Here is a 22,414-nt window from a genome sequence, read left to right on the forward strand (position 1 = left end):
CCAGTCTGTGTCTTTTGGTTGGAGCATTTAATCTATTTACATTTAAGTTAATTATCGATATGTATGTTCCTATTACCATTTTCGTAATTGTTTTGGGTTTGTTATTGTAGGTGTTTTCCTCCTCTTGTGTTTCCTGCCTAGAGAAGTTCCTTTAGCATTTGTTGTAAAGCTGGTTTGGTGGTGCTGAATTCTCTTAGCCTTTGCTTATCTGTAAAGGTTTTAATTTCTCCATCAAATCTGAATGGGATCCTTGCTGGGTAGAGTAATCTTGGTTGTAGGTTTTTCCCTTTCACTTTAAATATGTCCTGCCATTCCCTTCTGGCTTGCAGAGTTTCTGCTGAAAGATCAGCTGTTAACCTTTTGGGGATTCCCTTGTATGTTATTTGTTGCTTTTCCCTTGGTGCTTTTAATATTTTTTCTTTGTATTTAATTTTTGATAGTTTGATTAATATGTGTCTTGGTGTGTTTCTCCTTGGATTTATCCTGTATGGGACTCTCTGCACTTCCTGGATTTGATTGACTATTTCCTTCCCCATGTTAGAGAAGTTTTCAACTATAATCTCTTCAAATATTTTCTCAGTCCCTTTCTTTTTCTCTTCTTCTTCTGGGACCCCTATAATTTGAATATTGGTGCATTTAATATTGTCCCAGAGGTCTCTGAGAATGTCCTCAGTACTTTTCATTCTTTTTTCTTTATTCTGCTCTGTGGTAGTTATTTCCACTATTTTATCTTCCAGGTCACTTATCCGTCCTTCTGCCTCAGTTAATCTGCTATTGATTCCTTCTAGAGAATTTTAAATTTCATTTATTGTGTCATTCATCATTGTTTGTTTGCTCCTTAGTTCTTCTAGGTCCTTGTTAAACGTTTCTTGTACTTTTCCATTCTACTTCCAAGATTTTGGATCATCTTTACTATCGTTACTCTGAGTTCTTTTTCAGGTAGACTGCCTATTTCCTCTTCATTTGTTTGATCTGGTGGGTTTTTACTTTGCTCCTTCACCTGCTGTGTATTTCTCTGTCTTCTCATTTTACTTAACTTACTGTGTTTGGGGTCTCCTTTTCGCTGGTTGCAGGCTCATAGTACCCATTGTTTTTGGTGTCTGCCCCCAGTGGGTAAGGTTGGTTCAGTGGGTTGTGTAGGCTTTCTGGTGGAGTGTACTGGTGCCTGGGTTCTGGTGGATGAAGCTGGATCTTGTCTTTCTGGTGGGCAGGACCACATCCAGTGGTGTGTTGTGGGGTGTCTGTGAACTTAGTATGATTTTCGGCAGCCTCTCTGCTAATGGGTGGGGTTGTGTTCTTGTCTTGCTAGTTGTTTGGCATTGGGTGTCCAGCACTGGAGCTTGCTGGCTGTTGAGTGAAGGTGGGTCTTGGCGTTGAGACGGTGATCTCTGGGATAGCTCTCGCCTATTGGTATTACGTGGGACCAGGAGGTCTCAGGTGGTCTGATGCCTGAACTCGGCTCTCCCACCTCAGAGGCTCAGGACTGACACCTGGATGGAGCACTAAGATCCTGTCAGCCACATGGCTCAGAAAAAAAGGAGGAAAGAAAGAAAGAAAGAAAGAAAAATAAATAAGGTTATTAAAATGCAAACTAAAATTATTAAAATAAAAAAAGTAAAAAGTAAAGAAAAGAGAGGAGAACAAGCAAACAAATCCACCAATGATAACAAGCACTAAAACTATACTAGGATAAACATATAAATCAGAAACTAGTCAGTTGCATACAGCAAACCCCAAGTCTACAGTTGCTCCCGAAGTCCACCGCCTCAATTTTGGGATGATTCATTGTCTATTCAGGTATTCCACAGATACAGGGTACATCAAGTTGATTGTGGAGATTTAATCCGCTGCTCCTGAGGCTGCACAGAGAAATTTCCCTTTCTCTTCTTTGTTCACAGCTCCTGGGGTTCAGCTTTGGATTTGGCCCTGTCTCGGTGCGTAGGTCGCCTGAGGGCATCTGTTCCCCACTCCGACAGGATGGGGTTAAAGCACAGGCTAATTAGGGAGTTCTGGCTCACTCAGGCCGGGGTGAGGGAGGGGTACGGAATGTGGGTTGAGCCTGTGGTGGCTGAGGTCCGCGTGACATTGCAACAGCCTGAGGCATGCTATGTGTCCTCCCAGGGAAGTTGTTCCTCGATCACAGGACACTGGCAGCGGCGGGCTGCACAGGCTCCCTGAGGGGTGTGGATAGTGACCTGTGCTTGCACACAGGCTTCTTGGTGGCTGCAGCAGTCTTAGCGTTTCATGCCTGTCTCTGCTGTCCGTGCTGATAGCTGCAGCTCACGCCCATCTCTGAAGCTTGTTTAGGTGGTATTCTGAATCTCCTCTCCTTGCGCACTCTGAAACAATGGTCTCTTGACTCTTAGGTAGTTCCAGACGTTTTCCTGGGCTCCCTCCCGGTTAGTTGTGGCGCACTGTCCCCCTTCAGGCTGTGTTCACGCCGCCAACCCTAGTCCTCTCCCTGGGATCTGACCTCTGAAGCCCAAGCCTCAGCTCCCAGCTCCCACCTGCCCCAGCGGGCTAGCAGACAAGCCTTTCAGGCTCTTGAGTGCTGGTCGGCACCGATCCTCTGTGCGGGGATCTCTCCGCTTTGCCCTCTGCACCCCTGTTGCTGCGCTCTCCTCCATGGCTCCAAACTCCCCCACCCCCGCCCACCCCCGTCTCCACCAGTGAAGGGGCTTCATAGTGTGTGGAAACTTTTCCTCCTTCACAACTCCCTCCCAGAGGTGCAGGTCCTGTCCCTATTCTTTTGTCTCTGTTTTTTCTTTTGCCCTACCCAGGTACGTGGGGAGTTTCTTGCCTTTTGAGAAGTCTGAGGTCTTCTGCCAATGTTCAGTAGGTGTTCTGTAGGAGTTGTTCCACATGTAGATGTATTTCTGATATATTTGTGGGGAGGAAGGTGATCTCCATGTCTTACTCTTCTGCCATCTTGAAGGTCAATCATATGGTTTTTATTCAGTTTGTTAATGTGGTGTATCACACTGGCTGATTTGCGGATGTTGAAGAATCCTTGCATCCCTGGGATGAATCCCAAGTGATCATGGTGAATGATCCTTTCAATGTGTTCTTGGATTCACTTTGGTAGCATTTTGTTGAGTATTTTTATGTCTTTGTTCATCAGTGATATTGACCTGTAATTTTCTTTTTTTTGTGATATCTTTGTCTGGTTTTGGTATAAGGGTGATGGTGGCCTCATAGGATGAGCTTAAGAGTGTTCCTTCTTCTGCAGTATTTTGGAAGAGTTTCAGAATTATAGGTGTTAACTCTTCTCTAAATGTTTGATAGAATTCACCTGTAAAGCCGTTTGGTCCTGGACTTTTGTTGGAAGTTTTTAAATCACAGTTTCAATGTCAGTACTTGTGAATGGTCTGTTCATATTTTCTATTTCTTCCTCGTTCTGTCTTGGAGGGTTGTACCTTTCTATGAATTTGTCCATTTCTTCTATGTTGTCCATTGAAGATAGCAAATATAGAATAATTTCTCTGGACTTCAACTTATTTTGTTTTTAACATGCAAGAAGATTTAAATTTTGTACTTTCATTTCTTCCAGGGATTTTTTAATGGAAGAGGATTTATATTCAAAAGTGTGGCATGTCTGTTTTGTCAGAATTTTATGATGGAAGTGCTTTTATACATTTTAATATTAGATATGCATGTGTTATGTAATCTCACTACAGAACCTCTGATTACTGTACTGGATAATATGATGGACATAATTTTGATGGCAGAAAGAGGAGGTTGTTGGGGTTTTTTGTTTGTTTGTTTGTTTTCAGTCCTGAGTGTAGTGTGATCCTAGGGTTGATTGAATAAGTGAACTATTTTCATCCATTTTACAATTTTCTAGGGATAAAATCTCAATTGCTTGCCACTGGTCCTGAGAGGATCCATAAGTAAGGAGTGTTGGCATTGGGGAAATGACCTCATCACGTACTACCCTAGTAGATAGCTTCTCAGATTTTGGTTAAAACTCATATCTTCACCATAGACAAAGGGTTATGTACAATTGATTAAGAATATAAAGATCTGGGGAATAATATGGGAAGAGGGTCTTCTTTTCTAATCCTTCATGTTAGTTTAATGTGGAGTGTATAATAATCTTTGTCTCAGCTCCATCCCTCACTCACTCCTTTCATGTGGTATGAATTATCCAGTTTTAGAGAATTTCAAATGAGATTATTGGATGAGAAATGCATAGTTCTGTCCTTTCTCTACCCTTCTTCTTTGGCACTAACTTCGAGAAGAAAGTGTATCATTCTGTTGTGCCCATCCAGATTGTAAGTTTTGCAGGGGCAGTTCCAACAGGTAGAACTGATGTTGTCTAGTATTGCCTGAGTAGGGGCACAGAATCTGTCTCTTTCTGGTGTCCTCTTGCCCACAGATACATGCCACACTTTCCAATATTAACTTTATCAGCCATAGGGTAATCTGTCATCTGCCTTTCTTTCTTAACCTTTTTCTCAAATGGTCTGAATTTGGGGAAGGAGAAAGGTGTAATGGATTGTTTCCCCTCCTCAAATCCTGAGGCTATGATAGGGTATTTTGTTTCTTGGCTAAAAAAGGAAATCAGGACAATTCGTCACTTCTAGAGCATCTCACTGAGCTCAGTGGAAAAGAAAAATATCACCGATATGATTCTTATAATCTAAAAATACACTGTAGCTTGGAAATATAAATGTTCTTGATTTGAAGAAATGGATAACTATTTAATAATATACTAAGTGACTAATTAGAATAATGTGGGGAATTATTTCACCAGTGCTTGAGATGTCTTCAACCATGACCTCTAGCTATGGGACTGTTTTAGCATCATTAAGCTGCCATAGCTGTACTCAGTCCGTTCCACTATGTCACAGAATGTTTATTTTCCACATTTCCAGCCCATTAACATCTCTAATACAACATGGACTCTTGCAACCACTCCTGGTCTCATAATTGGTGAATAATGTTTGTGAAACACTCCTGACATCTTTGTATTCAGGAAGCAGAGGAAAGACCTTCCTAGGAAGTAGATTTTAGTTCATGCAGGGCCAGTCTATAGCTATATAGGGATAAAGATATTTTGTATTTTGTTTGTGCCATAGAGGAATGAACCAATACCTAAGCATGTTGGCATCTCTATTGTGGGAAATTTTAACCTGGAGAGAAGATTATAGGAAATATGGTAGGTGACTTCAAGTGTTTTAAAGAGGTTTGTGGAGTTTGTGTTCTAAAATGTTCCAGAAGGCAAAGTAAGAATAAATGGGTGGTAAGCACAAGCTGGAATACTTTAGTTTAATGAAAAAAAGAACTTTCAACAAACAATTACAGCTGTCCTGCCATGAAATAAGCACCTTCAGTAATAGTAAAACTGCCTTGCATCAGCTCATGGTGATGTCATTCAAAAGATTTCAACTAAGACTGCAACATCAGACCCAGTCCACTTAAACTCAGAGAATCTATGATTCCATAAAAGTTTTTCCCATAAGCAAAACACAAGGAAGTTTGAATTCCATTTTTGGAGGAGAAAAATTTAATATATTTTATCTTATTATACATTTCCCCTAAATTACAAAGTCAATAGCTGCAAATATATTCTGCTACAGAGCTTTCTGTAAGAAATATCTCTATAAGAAAATACATCTCATTAACATTTCCTGTAAATAAATTACTTCAAATAATAATTTTTGAAGGGATGTACATAAGGAAAAAAATGCAGAAACCAGATTGCTATATAAGAAATGTTTGACTAAAATGTTCCATTTTCATGTTGCCAAGCTTATAGAAACCTGCTTGTTTACAGACTTTGGTTCTTGGATAGATTAGCTAATAAGTTTTAACGGACATGTGGGGAAAATGTAAATCTTAATCATACTTGTAAATGTATGTGGGAAGCTGAAATTCTTAATAGACATGCAGGCTCAGGTTGAGTTTCTACTGGGAGAACTTGAATGTGAGACTGCAACTGGGATTTAAGTAAAAGAAAATTAAGGAGTGACTTAAGGTCTATAAAAGAAAAGGTCAAAAGTAACAACTATAAGATAACTTTTTTGCTTTATGCTCTAGACATAATATTTAGAACTGAGTAAAGTAAAAAAGTAATAAAATGGATTCAAAGAATTTAGAACCTGTGGTTTCTATAGATTAGCAAAATGTCGATTTTACAAGTTATTCCATTTATACTTTTTTAATCTCAATGACTGCAGAAAACAGAAACTGTATCTTTGGCAAAGAAACAGCTGTTGCAGAGAGAGGCTGGTGCAGAAAAAATCAGATGGTGCCAGCCAGTTAGAAAGAAGCTTACCAAGGGCAATGGAAGCTTACTATATCCTACCTGCCTTGGAGTCCATTTAATGAGACCTCCTCATGTTAAGATTATTTTAGGACCTCAAAAATAGAAAATAAATATTTTGAGGACAAGTAGTTGTTAACTCACGCTGAACTCATCTGTGTAGTAAATATTGTGATAGCAAATCCCATGGAAAACTTCCATTTAGGTTGTGCAGCCTTGGACTTCAAATATGAAAAGTGAGTTTGTGCTTCAGACATACGATCTATGTGTTGCCAATACTTGACAACGTTTTCCCTATTTATTTCCTTGCTGTGCTTCAGTGCAGGACACATGTAGCTCTTTTATCAGCTTTACCCTACTGTACTGCAGAGTATGTAAAGAATAAATGTCCAATTCTATCAAAAATAGGAAATGCCAAAGTTTTACAAAATGTGATCTAGTAACTTTTATTTTGGGCATCTTAAAACTTTTACAATCTGAAAATTCTGCTCAGTGCTATTCACAAATAACGTGTATAATATGGAGAATAAAATGGGTAGGAATCACATACAATCAAGAGAGATGCAATTTAGATCCTTTAGAATCTGAATGGATTATTTTTGTCTTATTATACTGGTTCTTATTAATTATAAGTGAAATTAAAGTTTTGAAAAATGTAAATAAGCAGTGTGAGGAAAAACGAGTTTGTTTTTTTCTGAAGGACTAGACAAAAGACCTGTGATTATTTTGATATTATTTGGAAAATATCGACTGCTTTTTTTCTTATCATCTACGAAGGTCTTTAATTGAGTGGTAAGAAGTAGTGTTCCAGATTAAAAGGTGATTCTGTGTTGCAAATTAACTCTGCTCCACGCTTTCGTTTCCTATTTAACTCTTCTTTTCATGTTTTAGAGTCTATTGTATGCCAGGATATATGGGGAGTATTTTGTTGTTAAAGTATAACTTTAAAGAGAAATATGGCTTTTAGGTTATTTTTATAGGCAATCAATCACCAATGTGAAGGAACCTGATCCTCTAGCACAACCTAAACTGCTGGAAAGTCACATGGTATTCGTTAGTAATTTCACTGTTTTTTTTTTTTTTTGAGTCATAGCATTTTCACAAATGTATACATTATTTACATAAACAAGGTGCATGGTGGAAACACACTGATTGTACCACACTCGTCACCCTTTCTAATCTGCTCCATTTTCTTTCTCTTTCTGTGATCTATATTCTTATGACATTCCTCATTTTAGCCCTTCTGAAATCCAAATCCTGTTTTCCCCCATGCTGTACTGTATTAAATACACAGATTCACAGTCTGCTAGTGATGCTTTTCTTCCCTCAGAGGTGGTCATATTTTCTGGCACACGTGGAGTCTGGCTTTGGAGGAGTAGGTGGCATCTTTCCATACTTTACAAGAAAGGCCTTTTGCGCAGTCACACCGCTGGAAGATTTCCAGCCCGTGAGAGCCCTTCTTGCCTTGCTTGGTACAGACTTCTCCCTGATGGAGCACTGGTTTGCAGATTTTGGTCCAGAAGTGACGAGCACAGCAAAACCCTTCAATGCAGTCTGATGATCGTAGACAGGGGTCTCCTTCATGCCCTACGGAGATGATGACCAAAATATTTCACCATGACACTTTAGAAAAAAATCTTCTCCTTACTTTGGCATGGTGTGCTTTTAGATATTTCTCTGTTCTTTTTTTGTTTACTAGGTGAGTGAAAATAAGTAAACAGAATTGCTTTCAAATTAATTAATTTGGTATCTTCTTGGAAAGAGTAAACAACTCTGATTCAAGGAGAAGGCTGTAATTGTCTGGGACTCCTAGAGACCATGTATCGGTTAAAATCTAGCCAGGAACACAGAATCTCTGAGTATTCAAAAGAGAAGATATTTAATGCAGAGAACTGGTCACATAGGTAGTGAGTGGCAGGGCTAAGAAGTACCAGAGGATGGTAAAGCAACACAACAGGAAGCCACTACCACATTTAGTCTGGAGGATCCAAAGGAGCCGGTGGTATCTGAACGGGGCAAGGGTGGGAACTGGAATCCCAACAGGCCCACCTGGCAGGAGCTGAGGCCCCAACGAGGTACAGCTCTGCCAGAAACACTACCTGAGGCAGAGAGAATCTGTTGGCTTTTCCCTTCCTCTACCTCTCAGTCTCACCACAGGCAAACCCATGTGGTCGGAAGCCATCTGACGGGGAGCCCAGTAAATGAAGTCTATAAAAAGCTGAGATACAGAGTGGAGCAGAGCAAGGGCAGATAGCCCCAGGGTCAACCAAGAACCCATCATAAAAATGACGTAGGAGCACAAATCTGGGTATTTAATTCAGAAAAACAATCAAGTTAGCAAAGAACACGCACACATCACAGCTGCGTTGATGTGTAATCTTTATAAAAAAGTACTAGTCAACAAGATTCTTTGTAACCTGCCAGATTGTAAATACTTTAAACTTTTTAGGCCATGTGATCTGTGTCACAGCTCCTCATCCTGCTGTTGTATCATAAAAACCACCATAGATAAATATGCCTACGTGAATGGGCAAGTCTGTGTTACAATAAAACATTATTTACAAAAATGGCGGCAGGGGCTTCCCTGGTGGCGCAGTGGTTGAGAGTCCGCCTGCCGATGCAGGGGACGCAGGTTCGTGCCCCGGTCCAGGAGGATCCCGCATGCCGCGGAGCGGCTGGGCCCGTGAGCCATGGCCGCTGAGCCTGCGCGTCTGGAGCCTGTGCTCCGCAGCGGGAGAGGCCACAACAGTGAGAGGCCCACGTACCGAAAAAAAAAAAAAAATGGCGTAAGGACAGACTTGTCTCACAGGCCATAATGTGCCAAGCCTGTTCTAAAAGGTTAGCTGTCAGCCCAGATGTCACCAGTTCCACTGTGTGATGTGGATGCAACTCACTAGCTGAGTTGTATAAGATATATTATTGGCTGTCATCAGAAAATTCCACATATAATTAGATAAAAGCAATAAATTTGAAACTGTACTGTGACATAGATATCTGTCAGAATAAAGAAGGATACTCAGGTACTAACAAATGCATGTGAATTTGGTGGACTAGAAATAGGAGATGTGGATAAAGCACTTAGGCCTTCAGGGCGTGTAGACAAGGGATAATTGAAGAGGAATTGTCAGTCTCTTTGGCCCTATTGATTTGACCATTAGTATTCCAGGTTGGACTAATAGGTCAGATATTCTCTAGGATACTAGCTCGGCAGAAGGTGAAAATGTGGGGAAATGGTTTTGTGGTCAAGTAAGCCAGGGAAACACAATGTTTAAAAAAGTTAACCAGTTTTCCTCGTTGCTGGACTTCAGTATATCAATGTTAATTATAAAGTTCCAGAAATGGGGAGATACCTTATTCCAAAACTCTTGAACACAGGGCTCTTTCATTCACAGAACGTCTTGAAAGAATAGTGCTCCACAGAATACACTTACAAAAACTTCCTTTAAAAATATAGATATTTCAAAACAAAAAAAAATAGGTATTTCTGTTTTTCAAAATTTTACTATTAGTAACTGGGTTCAATAATTTCATACTTTTAAATTTTACTATTAGTGATTAGGCTTCCCAAATATTTTGACACAAGGAAGGGCATTTTATGGGCATATGTAATCTCAATTATTTTTGGTAAATTGGTTTATGCGCAGTATATTATCTGGTTGTTAAGTGAAATACAACTTTTGAATCTGCAAAGATGAGAAAAAGACTCTAAATCTTAGTGATTTAATCATATGGCAGCAAACATTTTCCCATTTATTTTTTGGAATGCTTTATGCTTGAATATGGAAGAGAAATGCTTGTATAAAAGATTTATTCTAAACATCCTGTAAAAAGGCTGTTTAGAAAATGGCATGGTTAATTAGGGTACTGAAATTCTTGCAATATGTATTTTCTAACAATTTAAGATCTCTAAGAAACCTCTAGCATCCTCAAAATTAAGAATTAAGAAATTCAGTTAAAATCTTGCTATTAAAGTAACTTCCCAAAATTTTTTTTCAAGTTGCACACAAAACCAATGGAATTAATTATCGATATTTTTCTTTTACTTCATTATAAAACAAGAAAAAGTAAACATAGAGCTACAGATATCCCTACCTTTTATATGTGACATCTTAGTGTGTGTTCTTCCTAGATTCTGCCATCCCAAGTCGTGGTTTGAGTAGTGACCGTGGTTTCCATCTCTGTGCCGAGTGCCGTCCAGAGCTGGGATGTGAGCAGTTAAGATGCTCTCAGTGACGGGGATACAGATGCCTGGAGATGGTCAGGTAATTAGTTAGACTTATTCAATTCTCTAAAATGTGATTCTTATCCAAGTATTCTCCTGATGTGAGGTATGAAGCCATTTATCTATCATCTGTCTATTCATTCATCTATTCATTTATTTATATATTTGTCCAGACTGAGAATTGAATAGTATGGTCCTGAGCCAGGATTTCTTGATTTGAATCTTGCCACCCTCAAGACCAAGTGACCTTGGGCAAAAATAAGGATGAAAACAGAATTCATTTCACTAAATGACTGTGAATACATGTGAAGTGCTTAGAATAGTGACATAGTAAAGTATTAAATTATTATTAGCTCTTAATACCTTATAATTGTCTAATCAGACATCTGATCAGAAAAAGATCAAGGTTCCTTTTTCAATCAACAGTATAATCCTTGTCTACACTGTAAACACCTCTAATGGTATGAGGTCTTCCCTTCACCTCTTCTTGTCCAGGGTACTTCCAATAGGACTATGCCCAGAGGTCAGGAATAAGTATAGGATTATGAGCCTGATTATGTTGTTTTGTATGAATAAGTGTATGTTTCTGATCACCTTCTGCAATTATTTAATGGTTTTACCATGTGTTGTTGGTGGTTCTTCATTTTATCGTTAATGCTGAATTGTCTGCTTCTAAGCTCATTGAGATTGGGTGAAGGCCAGGGAATAGACTCCTGTGTCTCCTTTTGGAGGAACCAATCACTCCGTCAGCATTTGTGCATGCCACGGGGTAGGGCCTTCAAAAGAAGACACCTTGGGCGCTTCCCTGGTGGCGCAGTGGTTGGGAGTCCACCTGCCGATGCAGGGGACACGGGTTCGTGCCCTGGTCTGGGAGGATCCCACGTGCCGTGGAGCGGCTGGGCCCGTGAGCCATGGCCGCTGAGCCTGCGCGTCCGGAGCCTGTGCTCCGCAGCGGGAGAGGCCATAGCAGTGAGAGGCCCGCGTACCAAAAAAAAAAAAAAAAAAAAAAAGAGGACACCTTGAGTATAAGAGTAAAAGTATGAAACTAGTATGGAAATGGAAAACAGATTCACAAGTGTATTGCTAAATCATAGCATGTTCCTTTCTTTGGTTCCTTTGCACATATTTGCTTAAGTGTTTAGTGGAATAGAACATCTAGCTATTTATATGCAACATTTCAATACGGCAAATCCTAGATCAGCATAGATTATAAATTATAGGAGATGGTCAGAGCCCAGGAAGACTAAGATTTGAGAGGGAATCCAGGTAATCTTATACATATCTAAACCCTGATCCCATTCCTGCCAATTTTGAAAGGCTCCTTACATTTCAGGAGTCTGACTAAGGAGAAGGCAGCCTAACTTGGTAGCCAGGCCTCCTACATGAAAGGAAAGAGGCCCTTCAACACTGAGCGAGACCTTTACCATTATTGCAGCGGGTGCCAGGACAACACATGCCATCTCTATGGCAGCGCTTCTTTTTCCTTCGACACACCATGCAGGCCGAAGATCCTTGGTGGGGACTGTGGCAGTATCTTCCAACTTCACATTCCTTATCACTGCTACAAGGGTAGGCCTGTCATGAAGTGGAACAACACCACCAAAAGCAAAGATTAGATCTTGTAACAAAATGTTACTGCACCAAATCATGATGGAAAGTAAATCACAACGTATCCCTCCTCAAAGGAAATATACCATTGTAATAATGTGCTCAGCAGAGATATTACATAGTAAGTTACTTAATTGAGGACTTTATAAATATTTACTGTTGATGGTGATGAAGATGAAGTTGGCACTATTCATATATTTTCATTGACACAAATTAGGGGTTAGGATTTAGACTTTATGTTGATTAGTAGAGCCCTAAAGAGTGACTCTGGGAGCTCAAAACCAGTTCTAAATGTTATATTGCCACTGATTTAAGGTGTAAATGAAACAGCCTAGCCACTCCATTTTTTATCCACTAAACTAGGATGAGGAGAAGGTTAAATAAAGCAACAAAGGGCTGTGGTAGCAGCTAAAACACATCTCCTGCCCAATTATGGAACAGATAGAGGAGCAAAGAGGGGAGATGCTTCTAAGAGTTTGAAGCAATGAACCTTTTGGCACAAAGAAATCAAGGAACAGCATCTTCATTCCAAACTCAGTGGTGAGCAGCAGCAGAGCTCTGAGTGGTCAGAGAGACGCTGAACTCCAATGACTGATACAACCTCATGTTCTCAGGAAACAAAACAGCAGGCTCTTAACACACAAAAACAGCCCTATGGTTTACTGTACCTTCAACTTATACAGAAAGGACTTCTGTTCCTACATTTCTCTACCAGGTTATATGTTCAGAAGGCTACTTAAGCAGTGTCATATATTATCTCAAAAACAAAAGAATATATATATATATATATAAACACACAATCCAGTTATATACTCCTTGTCTCTTGCAAGTTACTGGAACACTTAAAATGTCCCTGTTTTCAGAGACTGAGAGTTGAGAAACTGAAATATCACATCAAACTTACAGTACTCAAATTTTGAGGCATGTTGACAGGGAAAATTATTTGTAAGTCCTTTTTTTTTTTTTTTGTAGTTCATTTTTTTCCCTGCTTTTCAGAGTAATGCATTTTTTTAAAATTGAAAAAATATAAAAATAAAAAGCTATGTAGTTGTTTTTAAGCAAGCATAAATGATATGACTATAAAACTATGGGATAAAATTTTTGTGACACTAAAATAAGTAGTGTGGTTTGAGCGCTTTACTTTTGAAATGAGGCTTGATGACCTCACCCCTGCATGCATTGCTTATTCCTTCCCTCCTCTCTCGTTCTCTCTCACTCTATTCCATCGCCTTTTCTCCCTGTGCCCTTCTCCTGCGTACGTGTGTATGCATTCTGCCCCCTGTGTTTTCCATTTAGATCTGTTCATCTTAGAAAGAGGAAATAAATACGAAGTTGATATGTGACTCTGAAAACTTTACACTGTTGTTCTATGAAAAAAATACACTTTTAGCATCATAACAATTTTCTGTTTACCCTCAGAAGAGAATAGAAAAACCTCTAACTTCAAACTGAAAGTGCTTTTGAAAAATTGCACAGTGGCAATGTTTGACGCCCGCATTATAACTGGAGCCAGATAAAGCTATAAAATTAATTTGAATACTATTGTCCCATTCTATAACTCCATTGTTAGACTTAAGAGGGACTCTGAATGAGGTTGAATTCAGAGTATTAGGCCATTTTCAAGAGTCCAAGACGGATGAAAACAAAACAAATGTCACTTCCCGACTTGCTACACTCTTTCCCCCTGAGTGCTTTACTGCCTTCATATTTAAACCCATTAATTTTAACTGAAATACAATTCACATGTTTCTGATTCATTTACATTTATTTCACCAAATTGTTTTGCAAGAAACATCTGATGTCTCACAAGTTTCTTTTCCTTCCTCAAAAATAGGACATGTTCTTTCAATGGAAGTAAACATATGCCACCTAAAACATCATGTGCAATTCAACTCAAACAATGACTCTTCAAGGGATTCTGAATATAGAATAATACTTGATTCCATTCCTAAAAAATAGCCTGTATGGTAGAAAGCAAGTTGTTTGCTAAAAGTAGCAGCTCATTTAAGCAGAAAATTGTGGAAGGCACATCATAGTCTTCCCATTCTCAGTTGTGGGAAATGGAAAATATTGAAATGGGAAATACTTGAGATGGGAAATATTTGATGCTATTACAAAAAGTAATATGCACAATAGTACTTTGTGAATAGGATCACAGTAAAATTCTCACCAATTTTTAGAGGGAAGAGACAAAAAATATCAGGTAGTTTTATTATGTTCCAATAGATCTTTTAATTGGCTTGAAATATAAATGATATAGGCAGGAAAAGTATGCAGGACTTTTTTTTTAAATTGAAGGTTATTGTTAATGTGAACTTGTCCTTGGAATGGAATCCCAGAACATAATATTAAGAGGAGTGCTATGACAAAAAAAAAAAAAAATTTAATAATTGAAATGAAAGGTTATATTACACAGCTTCTAGTATGCTTATGGAACTCCGGGCTCCAAACAACAGCCTTTATATATGAATAAAATCAAGAATGGATGAGAAAAATTGACTGAAACAAGTTTAGGGAAAGCAAGTGATATTTCAGAAACATCTGAAATCAGTGTTCCCCCAGGATGGATCTAGTCAGCCATAAAGTTTCCCTTGGTGTAACCATTAGCAAGAAAATACAGAACAGGAGGAAATATGACTCTGACCCATTAATACCAATTCTCATGTTTTTAGCCTAATGCATTATTTTTTAGTAAAGAGTTTTCAACTCAAGTATGAGGTTCTGCAGCTTGCTACTGGGTTTTTCCTACATTAACCCTTTTAACATGTCTGGAAATGGTATCATATTAGGCGAGGGAGGGAGGGAGGGAGATTGGGAGAGAGAGACAGAAAGAAAAGCACATAGTTAAAGTAGTTATGGAGAATCCTGAAGAAGTGACCTGTGGCAATTAACAGACCACTGAAGGGAATTATATTCATTAATAAAAGTGTCATTAAGAAGCTTTCCCACGGAAAAATCCTTTCCCTTTACTTTGGCCTCCAAAGGTCCCATTTAATGATGATTTTTACATTTGAGTACCTTAGTCTTAAGTTTCCATTTAACAAAAATAATAATATGCTTCCCTGGTACTTATTTTATAAATGAATAAGACTGATTTTCTTAACCTGCTATGGAAATTATTAATAGCCAATTTTTATGGTTCTTCATTTACTTGAGTTTAGGAACAATGACAGTCTGTGTGGAAGACTGCAAATCAAGTGAAAGAATTAGGGAGAGACGTTATACATGCCCCTCCTGTACTAAAAGTTCCAAAACTGAATCAGAAATTTGGTTGCCTGAGCATCCAGGAATACTCGCCTTCATGCAGAATCATTCATGACTTAGCTTTAGTCACACTTAGGGGATAAATTCATTTGTGATATCTAATAATAGCAGATGATGGGCCATAAATTAAGAAAACATGAGAGCTGTCCATGATCAGGCCAACAAAACAGAGAAGTTTTTCCCAACCCCCTTTCTAGGCTAAAAATACAGTTGTTCCCATAAATAGCAGTGCTAGTTATCATTACCACCATGACACGGACTAAAATAAGAGTGAACATATTGGACACAGCTTGAAAATAAGTCTGTCAAAAGGGAGCATTCCTTTTTTAGTATAAAGGATATTTTTGCTAATCTAGAACATTTATTTATTACAGTTTTAACAATGAAGTGAAGAGAGGTTAAGTAACTTCTGCAGATAAATCACATGTGCTCAGCAGCAGAACACTTGGGGATCAGAGCCCTGCCCTGGCTTTTAGGCCTCCTTGTAAGGTGTCGTGACTGAGAGCATTTAATAATGACTATTGATGCACACATAGAAAAGGTGTTTGAGTGGTGACCTATGTGCTGAATTTAGAGATTAGGAAAATAAACTTGGCCACTTCTCTTTCTAGAAGCCTCCAAATACCAACAGCATGTCCTACTGCAGCTGTTGGAAAAAACAGAATACTGGCGGAAAACACAAGACTGTAAACAACATCTTCCATTCCATTTTTGTGACAACAGTTTTCTGTCCACTTAAACTCAGTGTAATCAGAGTTATAAGCAAAATCCCATCATGCAAATAATGATAATTAAATAATATTCTAATGAAAAAATAAAATGTTACTGCATCTTATTTAAACTAATTGAGCCTTTTTTTTTTCAATTATTCTTAAACCTGCAGGGAGAAAAGGCCTGTTAAATCAAGACTTAGATTTAGGGCTGAATTTATTCTTATTTTCCAATTACTGCCCATCCCTTAGAACACCCCAGTGCAACAGTGAAGTGATTATGAAATGAGAAAAAGTGTTTCAGGTATCTCAGCAGCACTGACTGACTATTCAGTAGACCTTTGGCCACAGCTAAAACCTTAGTTTAACTCCCAAGCTTTCAAAACAATGACATGTTCCTGTTTAATGATGGGGGGAATGAAGAGGAGAGAAACAACATAAAGTGTTCATGTCGGCTACCCACCCATTCGGATTCTTGCAAGACTGTCCTAGTTTTGTTGTTGTTGTTTTTAATTGGGACAATCCTTTGTCCCCTGTAAGCACTGTTTGTTTATAACAATCTCGGAAGTTTTCTGGAGGCAGAAAAACGTCATCAGCTGGGCAGGCAGAAGAAAGCCTGTAGGGGGACAACCCAGCTGTGGGAATGAAAAACATTTGAGGCAAGTGGACAGAGGGAGGTAGCAGCAAAGGGCTGGGGATTGGAACATGTCTGGGGTCTTAAACAGAGCACGGCAAAGGGTTGGCAATTACGTTTGGGAAACCAGATCACACTGGTGTCCTCTAGGTTCTTAAAGATTAATTTCCCTTGTCATGACATTCCACATGATAGATCTGTATTTCAGTGAGCATGCAAAATACGCTATCCTTTAAGGTGGTCATTTCAAACTCAAACCCTAACATTTCAACTGCAGGAGGTGCAGGGAAATATAACTCAATCTGGCTCATGTGCAGTTGTACACTTCTTGCCAAAGGCTATGCAATTTGATCTTTTCCTTTGTCCACAGTTACCTCTAGGGGATAGGGGTTTACTAGATGCATCTTTGAGGATTCCTGAACCTAAGGCCAGGAGAATTGAGCTATTTTTAATTTGAGAGGAAATTTTCAGATATTTCATGGTGTTCTGGATCTGTGCCATAGGTTCTTAGGGTGGCAGCTTGGGTATTCATTCAGTATTCAATAATTATTTATTCAGCTTTTATTTATTGAACACCAGCTATGATCCAGACACTAACAGCTATGTTCTGTGATCTACAAATGTTTTGCCTGCATTACCCCTAAACTAATTTTGAAAAACATGTATCATTGCATTTGACATGTAAAATGTTTCAGCATAAGTTTAAGTTTGTTTTATTAATACGATATATAACATTAAACATTTTATAAGGTGAAGTTCACAGTAATTTTTCATGATTCAGTAAAATATTGATCAATGCAGCCTGATCCTAAAATAAATCACAACATATTTACCAATAGATGAGATTCTTCCTTGAACAAGTTAGTCTTAGAAGACATTCAGTTAAATTTTAAAACGCACAAGTCATAACAACTATTTTGAATGTTCTATATCCAGAACTTTCCAACTGGGGCCAAGATTCACTTTTTAAAAATTAGTAATAAGAGAAGGATATTTAAAGTGATGAAAAGGAAAAACCTACAACCAAGAATATTCTATCCAGTAAGGCTCTCCTTCAGATTCAATGAAGAAATCAAAAGCTTTACAGATAAGCAAAAGCAAAGAGAATTCAGCACCACCAAACCAGCTTTACAACAAATGCTAAAGAAACCTCCCTAGGTGGGGGAAAAAAAAAAAAGAGGCCACAACTAGAAACAAGAAAATCACAAATGGGAAAGCTCACCAGTAAAGGCAAACATACAGTAAAAGTAGGAAATCATCCACATACAAGTATGATATCAAAACCAGCAACCATGAGAAGAGGAGAGCACAAATGCAGGAAATGGGAAATGGATTTGAAATTAAGAGACCAGCAACTTAAAACAACCTTGTATATATAGAGAGACTGCTATATCAAAACCTCATGGGAACTTCAAACCAAAAAACTACAACAGATACACACACAAAAAAGAACAAGCACTCCAAACACAACACTAGAGATAGTCATCGAATCACAAGAGAACAAAAGAGGAAGGGAAGAAAAAAGACCTACAAAGACAAATCCAAAACAATTTAAAAAATGGCAATAAGTACATACATATCGATCATTACCTTAAATGTAAATGGATTAAATGCTCCAACCAAAAAACGTAGACTGGCTGAATGGATACAAAAACAAGACCTGTATATATGCTGTCTACAAGAGACCCATTTCAGATCTAGGGACACATACAGACTGAAAGTGAGGGGATGGAAAAAGGTATTCCATGCAAATGGGAATCAAAAGAAATCTGGAGTAGCAATACTCATATCAGAAAAAATAGACTAAAATAAAGACTGTTACAAGGGACAAGGAAGGATACTACATAATGATCAAGGGATCAATCCAAGAAGAAGATAAGAGAAGGAAAGAAAGTGCCTTTGTACATTTAGGATGCCCTGATCAACCATTAAGAATATCTTTGTTAAAACCAATATTCCAAATTCTATTTTAGTTTTACATCCAAAAGTGGATTTTATACCTCTGGCTAATGCAATATATCAAGATTTGGAATGCGTGATGGTTTTTCTTTTTTTCCCACATAAAATAGCAAAAGACTTATTGTAAACACAGGCATATTCCAGACAATTATAAGAAAAAGAACCACGGAAGTTAAGGATCTGGAAATTGATTCCCTAAAACAATTCATGCTGTGCACACCGTGGAAAACCTTTGAATACCTTTTATACATATTCATTTCAAGGCTAAGTTTGTTAGACATTTGATTTTTGATATAAAAGTTCAAAATTGAGAGAATTTCTACTAATACTGCCTGGATTATAAATTAGGAATGATAGATTTCTGCCAGGGGTTCATTAACCTCCCCAATGTATTCAGAAAGCCTCATTTAAATCCTAAGAAACAATAATTCTGTGAAATAAAGGCAGGGTCCTCTCCAACTTTAGTTGCTTCACCCTGTTCTCTGTATGTCATTAAGCAGAAAAGAGATTCCAGGGAATTCTCTACTTTGAACATAGACCATATTCTCAACTGTAACATGTCCATTACTGCTGTTGATCAAGGGGTGAATGGGAAGAGGAACCCTTCCCATATGGTCTCAGCACCTAGAGAAATCTAAACAGTACATGGCTTTTTATTTTTGCTTGTTTTTGACCATTCTGCCCTCATTTGGAATATATAGGACAGAACACTTCTATCCCATATTCAAAAAGCATTTCTAGAATGCTTTGGCAGCAGTGGTTGGAGCCCTTTATACTCCGCATATAATTATGAAGCCCTTTATAATTCTGCAATTGGTTCAGTATAACTGTCCTAACCAAAACAGAGGAAGAAACTACACAATTTTACATTTTCTTTTAAATCCAGAATTGAATGTCTATAATACAGAATTTTCATTGTAGCCTTAAAATTTGTTTGACCTCATGACCTGCAGCAAGGTAACATGGTCGGTAGAAATTTGGAGTTATATTGCAATTTGAATTACACCTTCACAGTTAATTTGTTATACAGTTACTTAGCTGAGTCTCTGTTTCCTCCTTGATAAAATGGGTATAATACTACCTTCAGCAGCGTTTCCTTTACCTAATCTTAAAAATCTCATGAGGTGTCTTTAAAAACTACTTATTCACAGACTCCTCATAGAGACTAATTCTGTACGACTGGATGTGGTCCAGAAATCTATATTTTTTAATGAATACTGTCCTGGTGATTATATGATAAGGTAAGATAGGGAAACACTGCTTTATAGAATTGTTGCAAAGATTAAAGATGCTCTTATACATTTGTTATACAGACAGTGTCTGGTCTACATGAGATATGAACTCCGTCCGTAGTACCTCCCAGATAGATATGGGTCTAAGGGGGGAATTGGTTCCCTAACATCAATATGAGTCTAAGAGACTCACTGACAACAACTGTTTTCCAGGCAGGTTCATCTTCACTCCTAGTACTTAGCCACTGTGTTTAGGGGTGGGCTTGAGGATTTCTAAAACAAATAAAAAAGTAAAGTAACACATACCAAACACACTAGTGCACTTTGGGAGAAACACAGTGTAGACTCATAGCTGTCAACACACCCATTAGTGCTGGCTTGTTTCATATCCTCATGTGGTGTACACCTGTGTCGTGCTGGCAATGCACAGCTTTGCAGTTTTCTTTGCATCGTGTATCCTGTTGGTCTTTACAAAACAAGTACTCTTCCTCCCTGTGTGAACTATGATAAACAGATGATGTATGATTTTATTATTTTCTATCCTTTGTATAGCATGAAATTTTCCCTTCCAATGAAAAGCACATTGAAAATTCAAATACTGATGCACAGGTAGATATGAAAACTTAACATACTTTCTTATTGCTGTTTAGAAGACCTTCTTCATGATTATAGAGTAGGTCGATGTTGGTAAAGATTTCTGTGCCCAAACGTAAACACTTGTGAATTTGAAATGTTTCATGAGTTGGAGTAAGTTTTCACTTATAATATCTTGGGTTTAGAAATGAGAACATGAGAACTCCATGAAGATGTGTGTGTCGTGTGTGTGTGCGCGGGTGGAACACACCAACATGGAACCCACCGACACAGAGGCTCAACTGTACTAGGCCATTTCACCTAAGGGACTTGAGCATCCTTGAATTTTGGCAACAGTGGGGGTTCCTGGAACCAATTCCCTGTGGACACCGAGGGACAACTTTAATATTATGAAATTGAAAGTGAAATTTCTTATTACTTGCTAATTTTATGCCTCATGGTTTTCATATTAGGAAGGCTTGGAAGAACTTGGGTTTCCTGGAGAGAGGGCTTCTTGCAAGTGTATCAAGAATACAGATTGAAGTTTCATGATTAAAAATTCTCTTTTGTTTTATAAATGTCATCTTATTAGCAGAATAAGACCATCAAGGCAACATTCAAACGATACACACACACACACACACACACACACAAACAATCCATTGTTCCAACAGTTATTTAATTGAGCTAATGTTTATTGTTTTGGCTGATTTCATTTAGTATAAAATGTACAAACTTCATGCTTCTCTAATCTCATTCAATTCTCTTTTACTTCTTCTAAGAATTAGGCTAGACTAATAGACAAATGGCCTCTCACCATATTCTAATCTGATTTTTGAGGAAACAATTGATGGAAGCTGATAAAATTGAAAATATTGCTCTTTTATAGTTGGGAAGATGGAAAAAAGCACAGCAAAATATAGCCCTCAATATTCATTTGCAGTGAAAAAAACTCAATTTCTGTTTAAGAAAGAACTACTTTAAGTCCTGTGTAAATATTGCTTGAGAATATAAAATGTACCATTTAAATTTACAATCATAAATAAGAAAGCAGGCAGCACTTTATCCTCTAGGTGTGCTGGGAGGAGAAGCAAACATTTGAGATGAAGCGCGGTCCCAAAAGATCACCCAGAAGGTTGGAGCAAGAGGTTTACGCAATAGCAACAGCCACAGAGATTGAATCGAAACCTAAGAAACCTTTTGATTAAAAAAAGTAGGGCGAAGAGGTGGTTCACAGCTCTAACACAGAACTCTGCCTAAGTAACTCAATCTGTTTCTGCCTTTGCCATTTGGAGGAAAATAAACAGTAAGGCCATGAAGAGTCATGGACTAGAATCATTATATTACACACTCCTGAGATATAGAGGGACAAGAGGCAAGTTATATGTGCAACAGGATGAAGCACTTCAACTCCTGAACTTTGACTCCTTTTTGTTGTTGTTGTTCGGTACGTGGGCCTCTCACTGCTGTGGCCTCTCCCATTGTGGAGCACAGGCTCCGGATGCGCAGGCTCAGTGGCCATGGCTCACGGGCCCAGCCGCTCCACGGCATGTGGGATCTTCCCGGACCGGGGCACAAACCCGTGTCCCCTGCATCGGCAGGCGGACTCTCAACCACTGCACCACCAGGGAAGCCCCCAACTCCTGAACTTTGGATGAGTTACTAAGAGATAAGTTTGTGTAAGTTACTAAGCTTGTCTGTTAGTTACCAAGAGAAAGGAATAGATAGGAGTTATCTCATATAATCAGTTATTTTACCATCCTTACTCTTTCCCATTTTCCAGTTTGATTCCTTCCCTAGGTATTTTAAGCTGATATTTATATAACCTGTAAAATAGGTAGGGACCTATGCTACATGCCTTTGTTTCATTTTTATTTATTTGGAATGTTCAGTTGATAAGGCAGATCTCACATAGGAGTTCTTCATGCAAAGAGCACTCTGAGT

General features: G+C 38.4%; 1 protein-coding gene across 1 annotated transcript in view; it reads right to left on the reverse strand.

Moving 5' to 3' along the window:
* Positions 1 to 5,321: 5,321 nt before the first annotated feature.
* DKK2 (dickkopf WNT signaling pathway inhibitor 2) overlaps positions 5,322 to 22,414 on the reverse strand; it is a 102,665-nt gene continuing 85,572 nt past the window's right edge. The window contains exons 2-4 of the mRNA XM_082652652.1: positions 11,915 to 12,065; positions 10,361 to 10,516; positions 5,322 to 7,855 (exon numbers count right to left, since the gene is read on the reverse strand). Coding sequence (XP_082508778.1) covers positions 7,605 to 7,855; positions 10,361 to 10,516; positions 11,915 to 12,065 — 558 coding nt within the window. The 3' untranslated portion in view covers positions 5,322 to 7,604. The remainder of the gene's footprint in view (positions 7,856 to 10,360; positions 10,517 to 11,914; positions 12,066 to 22,414) is intronic.

The sequence above is a fragment of the Grampus griseus genome, assembly GCF_964374135.1.
Source record: "Grampus griseus genome assembly, chromosome: 4".
In the NCBI taxonomy this organism is placed as follows: domain Eukaryota; kingdom Metazoa; phylum Chordata; class Mammalia; order Artiodactyla; family Delphinidae; genus Grampus; species Grampus griseus.